The sequence below is a fragment of the Psittacula echo genome (assembly GCF_963264785.1).
Source record: "Psittacula echo genome assembly, chromosome: 5".
Taxonomy (NCBI): Eukaryota; Metazoa; Chordata; class Aves; order Psittaciformes; family Psittacidae; genus Psittacula; species Psittacula echo.
Genome location: NC_137739.1, coordinates 80,616,010 through 80,624,239, shown reverse-complemented (window position 1 = coordinate 80,624,239; position 8,230 = coordinate 80,616,010). Strand labels below are relative to the sequence as shown.

Sequence of the window (8,230 nt, the reverse complement as noted above, 5' to 3'; positions counted from 1 at the left end):
CCTTATATCCAATCTAAACTTCCCCATAATTACTGTGTCCTCAATAGCATTAACTTCCATTCAAGGCACTGGAAGACACTTTGGAATTTATGTCAGCAAAGCAGAAATAAGGGGATTACAGTAAAGTTATAAATAAAAGACCTGATTAGGGTTTCCTGTTGATTTCTCTTTCTGTACAGAATAGTTAATCTTCCTTTCTCTATGGTACTTTTACATGTCATAAGAAACTACTTTAAACATCTGCTGAATAATCTGGCTAACTGATACACTTCTTGCCAGAAGGATAAAACAAGGAAATCAGTAACATGGTAGAGGCTTTGCCAGTGGCTTGGCAGAAAGTCCACCTTTCCTTGCATGTTTAGTGTTCTGCCAGAATAATAACGTTAGATGTTACTGGGGTGGGGTGTAGGAGGTGTGGGTGTCTGTCTGTCCATCTGTCTGTGAGTAAGCAGGTGGAAAGAGGAGTGAGGAAGCAAGTTCTCTATGTATAACCATACCATCAGCCTTCCATGCAGTAGTTTAAACATTCCTGAGAGGCACGGAGAAGCAGTCAGCATACACATCTGTGCCAAAGTACAGATGGTCAAGAGCTCATCCACTACCTGTGCATGCTGAACAAGTGGATGTGCCTCTAAGATCTCACTCAGTTTGCAGACAGAGGTTAGATACCTGCATAAGATATAATTAATCCTGTTATTTCACTGAATTTAAAATTGACTTCTGCAATTGTTAAACGTGGAGGATAATCTGAGAAAATGTGACCCATGTTATTTCCTTTCAAATGTGTATTGCTTTTTATTCATAGCTATTATAAGATTAACATTAAAAGTTACCTCTGAAAAAAAGTCTTTACAACAGTTTATGAAGATTAATTTTCCTATTTAGGTAAGTCCAGACATTTACAAGAACAATCACTTAAATAAAAATAGAATATAAAGCCTATGTTTAAAACATGGCCTTTATTAATGCTGTCTAGCGAGCTCCATATTTATCTTACATAGAAATAGTTCTGCTTTGCTTAAGAAAAGACAGAAAAAGTGCATTTACAAGAGTACTTTTTCTTTAATTTTCTGTGAAAATGGAAGAAATTGGAATCACAAGTTGACAAATGTTGTAAAATGAAATTTCAAGAAACATCAATTTTAGTAATGCTACGCCATCACTAGTGTTTCGTTCTGACCTCCTGCCATGTGAACCAGAATATCCCGATATACAGTCTAGAGCATCTATGTTATTACTCTACAGCATATTTAACACAGAAAAAGGGGTTAAGAACCCCTTTTAATGTACAAACATGAATAAAAAAATTGATAAAAAAATCACTTTTATACATAATGTATATGCAAACTGTTTTAAATACATGAGTTTGGAAGAGTTATTTACAAACTTTCTGTCCGTGGGACAATCCACAGACAAAGCATACACAGTTGCTTTACTTTATTGTTGCATCTCAACTTTGGGAGATGCAAATCCATTCGGCAGTACAGCAAACATAAGAACTTGTGACAAAGTATCTTAAGGGCAACCCAATAAATTTTGTTCCTCAAAACAATGTAAGTACTAGGACTGCCAAAGTTTCCAAATAAAGCCATAGTTTTACCCAGATGCCTGCAGACAAGATCTATGTTGTGGAGGCTACATCGACAGACCCATTTGAAATACAGGCATGGCTACTGGATAAAACATCCTTAAAAGCCGTAACTGATACGTGTGTTCTACTGAAAGAGTGAAGTAACCTAGATTTTTTTTTCCAATTTTATTAATATTTTAAAAAATACATAAAAATACAACATCCAATGTCTGAATAAATATATTTAACAAGTTGCAAGATACCTTATTTTACACAAAAATTTCAGCTTTAGAAATCTTGTTAAATAACTTCACTGTTGTTATATATTTCATTTTTCGTCTTTTTGTAACAAAATAAAAACTCTGAAATTACATAGAAAAAAGACAAAATATTTTTGTCAAGGGATAAGATAGTCCACTGAAAACCTATTCACAATTCCACTGTAAACATTAATAAACATTAAAATATTTGCATAATTGTGTGCTCAAAAATCCTATAAAAAGTGGAAGACTTATTACAACTGTAGTTTTCAGTCAACTACACTTCCTTTCACAATTTATTTTGTCCCATTTACACCTTTAAAACTGGGCACATTTCTGAACACGTACTTTGGCAGTTCTGTATAGCAAGTGCTTCCACAAAAAGGAACTACTCACCAAGAGTGAACGTACAGCTTGGCGAAAGTGCAGCAGTTACTCAGTTCTTTTTGATAATACTCTGATGTCTGCTTGGTGCACTTGCTTTTCTAAGAGCTCCCTAGAACACCTGAATGCTTCATTGGACATAACTTTTCAACTTTGATAAGTGCCCTTTCTCTGCATTAATAAAAACAAAACAAAACCAAACACAATGACAAGCATGTCACATTGTGCCTACAAACCTTCAGTTACCAATGAGCTTAATTTCTCTGAACAGTAAATTAAACAAAAGAAGAGGGTAGGAGGGGAGAACAGGTACAGTCCCAGCAGTGGAAGTGTGTACAGAATATACTTGGCAATGTCAAAGCAGTTGAGTGCTTTCTGTGGTTGTATTTCAGGATTTATGTCCATGGCAGCAAGATGCTGGCAAGGCAGAGAAACGTGCATCACCTGCATTCTACAGCAAGCACGTTCTGTGGAGGAGAAGATGATGATGGACTCATTCCAGTGTCTGACGAAGCAGATGACATGGATGCTCCTGTATGTGACACTGAATATACAGAACAACAGATCAGTATCAAGGTTATCAAAGTACAGATCAGAATGAAGGTTTCTTTGCTTATCAGGTTGTTTAAGAGATCTCAAAGTAGTAGCATGATCACAGGAAACTGATACAGATTTTTTTTGTCAAGTGCTTTCACTGATAAATTCACGTAAACTGGATGAGTAACCGTACCCTTGCTGCATCACCAGCCAATTGAAAAGATGAATCAGATGAGTCATTACAGTGACTGAAAACTCAGACCTAGCTTGCACTAGGAAATCCAAGTTTCTAATACACTGTTATAAAATAATCAGGGAATGCTCATTAGGTTCAAGTTCTGAAGAGCCATAAATATTTTCTAAACATACATACAAACAGATGATAACTTTTTTTCCCCAAGAGATACTCCCAATTAAACTCAAGTTGTTTTGAGTTACGTATTTTCAAGAAAATTAACTTCTCATGGGAATCATAAAGCAAATCTGAAAGTTACCTTCTCTGTCCTTCTTTTTTAATCGTTTTCTTCTCCTGTCTATGGTTGCTACTTCTGACTTCAAGGACATGTAGTATTTCCGTATTTCCTGTAGTTTTTCTTGTAAGAAGGAGATCCTTTCAGTGCTGCTCATATTGTCTAGTTCATCTTAAAAGTGGGAAGAACAAACAGGTTCATCAAGGTGATTTTACACAAATTAATACAATCGTGATAGCAGACCTTATAACAGCCTTCCAGTGCTTAAAGGGACTGACAACAAACCAGGAAAGGGACTTTTTGTGAGCAAGCAGTGATAGGATGAGGGGGAATGGCTTTAAACTGAGAAAGGGGAGATACAGATTAGATGTAAGGAAGAAGTTCTTTACCATGACAGTGGTGAGATAATGGAACTGGTTGCCCAGGGAAGCTGTGGCTGCCCCATTCCTAGCAGTGTTCAAGGCCAGGTTGGACAGGGCTTTAAGCAATCGGGTCTAGTGAAAGGTGTCCCTGCCTTTGGCAGGGGGGCTGGATCTAGATGGTCTTTAAGGGCCCTTCCAACCCAAACTATTCTAGGATTCTATGATGAATATTAAGGAGCTACAAAATGCAGCTTAAAATCTAACATACTTCCATAACCAGGCCATAAAAGTCCTGTACCTAATTTGGAGCCCCACATTTTAATTTCAGAACAAATTTTCTTATAAATTCCCTCTAATCAAGTCACAGTATCACAGTATGCTAGAGATTGTAAGGGACCTCAAAAGATCATCTAGTCCAATGCCCCTGCCGGAGCAGGAATACCTAGATAAGGTTACACAGGAATGTGTCCAGGCAGGTTTTGAATGTCTCCAGAGAAGGAGACTCCACAACCCCCCTGGGCAGCCTGTTCCAGTGTTCCGTCACCCTCACTGAGAAGAAGTTTCTTCTCAAGTTTAAGTGGAACCTCTTGTGTTCCAGTTTATACTCATTACCCCTTGTCCTATCATTGTTTGCCATTGAGAAGAGCCTGGCTCCATCCTCGTGACACTCCCCCTTTATATATTTATATACACTAATAAGGTCACCCCTCAGTCTCCTCTTCTCCAAACTATAGAGACCCAGCTCCCTCAGCCTTTCCTCATAAGGGAGATGCTCCACTCCCTTAATCATCTTAGTTGCCCTGCGCTGGACTCTCTCCAGCAGGTCCCTGTCCTTCTTGAACTGAGGGGCCCAGAACTGGACTGAATATTCCAGATGCGGTCTCACCAGGTCAGAGTAGAGGGGAAGGAGGACCTCTCTCGACCTACTGACCACCCCCCTTCTAATACACCCCAGGATGCCATTGGCCTTCTTGGCCACAAGGGCACAGTGCTGGGCTCATGGTCATCCTGCCATCCACTAGGACCCCCAGGTCCCTCTCCCCTACACTGCTCTCTAACAGGTCATTCCCCAACCTATACTGGAACCTGGGGTTGTTCCTGCCCAGATGCAGGACTCTATACTTTCCCTTGTTATATTTCATCAAGTCACTTAAAGAATTCTTACTGAGCTGAAAACTCCATTTGTATACTCTAGATGAAGCATTCTGGTGGTGGTGTTTTTCTCTGTGTTTATCCTTCTCTCCATCTTTGATGTGAGGCGAAATGACTCTTGCAGGTGATCGGGAAATCTTCTGTGGTTTGGATGCACTTATGTGTTTTACAGGAGTACATTTACTTGAACTGTCCAGTACAGAAAGGTCTTCACTGTCACTACTTTGTCCTGCAGTAAGAGAAATGTACTTGGATTTAAAAGAACCCTTACGAACAACTTACCATTTTAGAACTGTAGTTATAGTCAGAAAAAATGAGTAAGAAAAACACTGCTCCTTCTGGCTTAGGAGATCCCAGAATGCACAAAAGGAAAAATCATATGAGATTGAATGTATAACCTTTTAAGACACAAAAGGCACTGAACTATCAAGTGTACCAATCCTTAATGCAGGAGCAGGTAAGGGCTGACCAGGCCTTTAGTTAAAGAGCAATAGTCTAAATTTTTACAGAAGTAAAGCAGCAGCTTATTAAAATAAGAATATTAGAGCACTGATAAACTATGTTTAAGCCACATATTTTGGTGTTATAATACTAGAATCCCCTTTCAAAGATCAAAACTGTATTAATATAAGTAGGTAGCCCATGACTATATATGTCTACCAAATTGCTTTGCACATCTAAAGGAACAGTTCTGAAACATGACTAAAAGCATAAATGCTTTAATATGTAACAGAAAATTTTAAGCTAATGTATGCAAATGTTTTGGACTGCCACAGTAATTTCAAAGTTTTACACAGGCATCTCAAATATATCTGAATATTGTATGTCAGAATTCAGATTTCAGTCTGATATTTAAAAATTGTAACAATACTGCCACAGGGCCTAAATATATTGACTCACTCAATACAATCATCACCAGAAATGTGTTACAGAAATGGAAAAATCAAAATTTCTATAGTAAATTAAAAAAGAAGCCACATAATTGAGATAAACACACACAAGATTGTTTTTGCTGAAAAGTTATTCTTTAGCATCAAGCATTTTTTCTGTACTTCATAGATGCATTTTTTTCCCCATGAGAAACACCTACTGTAATACTTTGAAGGAGATGTTCCTACTCAGAACAAGATCCCCTCTCACAAATTCATAACCAACCCAATTATTGCAGCCTTTCAGTACTTAAAAGGTGCCTATAAGAAATATATAGAGATACCTTTTAGAGGGCCTCATGTGACAGGACATGGGGTAATGGTTTTAAACTAGAACAGATGAGATTCAGGCTGGATGAGAGTTAAAAATCGTTTAGAATGAAGGTGGTAAAATACTGGCACAGGCTGCCCAGAGGGGTGGTAGATGTCACCATCCCTGGAGACACTCAAGACCAGGCTTGATGTGAGCTATCTGATCTAGTTGAGAATGTCACTGCTCATTGCAGGGGGGTTGGACTAGATGACCTTTGAAGGTCCCTTCCATCCAAAACTATTTGATGATTCTATATAAAAATGATCATAATGGTAAATACTTAGTAGCTGCTAATATATGCTGTTATTAAAAGCTTCTCCTAAGAAGTAATTAAAAATAACCAAGAGATCTCCAAGGAACACTGCTACTGCAGAGCTGCTAAGTTCTTTACAGTTAACAGCCAATAATCATGCACCTTAATAATATTAAAATCATGAATAATAATGAAAAACCCTGACAAGGAAGTCCCACCCAATAGAAATAATGGATAACAGTGAGATCAGTGTGCCCTTATGCATGTTGATAGGGCAGCATAACCTCCCGCCCTCAAATGTACCTGTTCCATTCTTTTCGTTTTTGGCTGCAGCACTTGTTCGCTTTGGGGTACGCTTTTGTTTTTTTGCCAGTGTTCCACTATTGCTATCACTGGGTCTTTTTTGACCTAAATGAAAAAATAAAGGAAGACAAGACACCTCAAATATCTCTGCTACTTGTAAACTCTTTTTGTATAAGCAACAAATAAATTTAAAACCAGAAGACAAAACAAACAGCCAACTTTCAGTAAAACCAGTCTTAAAATGACTTCAGAAATCATTAGAGCAGAGAATGACTGTTGACAGGAGCGCTCACCTTTCTCTCCAATCTCTCTTTCTTGCACAGGTAGACTACAGGTGCTTGATGTAGTACTGGCTTCAAATCCATTAGCAGACTCGCTTTCACAGAGACCTTCTTGAGACTCTTCCGCCACACTGTCGACTTCAATCGTCATGTCACTTTCGCTCTTGATACTGCGCGATTCATCCTGGCTAAGCGCAAGAGGCGAGATCACTGAAAAGCTCGACTGGACAGCAGTGGGTAAGGCAGATAGATTTGGATTTGAAGCAGTAGGATCTGGCTTTTCTGATAGGATGTCTTCACTACTGCTCTTCTCCTTTTCATCCAAGTCATCCAAGTCTACTTCATGGCACAGCAGTGTTTCAGGACCAATCTGAGGCATTGCATCATCCTCATCTTTTAAGGGAACATTCTCATTTTCTTCAGGATGCTCAGAAATCTCATTTCTGAGCTCTTGAGTGCGCTGAACCGATTCTGCCACGAGGGATGGCATTTCCTCATTCTCTGTTCTGAGGGACTCTTCAGCATTCAGCCCTCTACATTCTTCTGCTCCAGTACATTCATTGGTCCTCTCTTCAGATACAATATTTGGCACTTCCATCTCACTCTGTCGTCGATTTCTCTTTTCAGGTGATGCCTGTTCTAAAGTTTTCCTTTTCAAAAGCTTCTTATCTTTTGTAGAAGGTTCTGTTTCACTTTCAGTAGTGCTGGAAGTTTCTTTACAGTCCAAGGAAGACATGTCTAATCTTTCAGGTTCTGCAAGAGATTCATTTGCAACCTCTTCTTGGCTTCCTGGTGAAATCTTGGCATTCTCTAAAGAAGGATCTTTTGTCTTGCTCCTTCTCCCTTTACCTTTAGGTGATTTTTCAGCCTCTCTTTTGATTTCTTCTATTTGCTCTGTTTTATTTCCGAAAGTCTGACCAATTTGTTCACTTTCTTCGACTTCCAGTTTCAGTGTTTCTAGTGGCTGTACTTGAGTCCTGTCATTTTCTTTCAATGCATGAGGAATCTTTGGGTTTTCTTCATCTAGCTTCTCATCATGTAGCTTTTCACTTTTATCCAGTTCTGAAGTTTCTGGAGAAAATTCTTCATTCAAATTCTTTTCAGATGACTCATCTGCTTCACTGTCAGAAGAGCCAGAGTCTACAAATTTTAAAAAAGAAGGAATCAGCACCTTAAATCATCAATTACAACACAATTTCCTTTTTCAACCACACAAAAACTTTCTTCCCAGTAATTTGCCACATTAACATCAATTTAGAATACACATTTTCAAACTTAACATCCTGCATAATTCAATGCACTTATTACAGTTCTTATTTTTACTCAAAATTTCCATGAAACTACAATAGTAGCGGTGCTATCTGTGTTCAAGATGCATCTGGATGACACTCTCAGTTTCAGGTAGTCCTGCAAGGA

The 8,230-nt window shown here is 38.5% G+C and overlaps 1 protein-coding gene across 8 annotated transcripts in view; it reads right to left on the bottom strand.

Annotated features, from left to right (window-relative positions):
- Positions 1 to 937: 937 nt before the first annotated feature.
- ARID4A (AT-rich interaction domain 4A) overlaps positions 938 to 8,230 on the bottom strand; it is a 51,621-nt gene continuing 44,328 nt past the window's right edge. For 4 of the 8 annotated variants that reach the window (XM_080617531.1, XM_080617532.1, XM_080617527.1 and 1 more), the window contains 5 exons: positions 6,827 to 7,954; positions 6,534 to 6,638; positions 4,749 to 4,964; positions 3,246 to 3,392; positions 939 to 2,758 (listed from right to left, as the gene is read on the bottom strand). In XM_080617531.1, coding sequence (XP_080473657.1) covers positions 2,655 to 2,758; positions 3,246 to 3,392; positions 4,749 to 4,964; positions 6,534 to 6,638; positions 6,827 to 7,954 — 1,700 coding nt within the window. In that variant the 3' untranslated portion in view covers positions 939 to 2,654. Of the gene's footprint in view, positions 2,759 to 3,245; positions 3,393 to 4,748; positions 4,965 to 6,533; positions 6,639 to 6,826; positions 7,955 to 8,230 lie in introns of all 8 variants that reach the window. The other 4 variants (XM_080617529.1, XM_080617530.1, XM_080617533.1 and 1 more) reach the window with 2 other exon arrangements.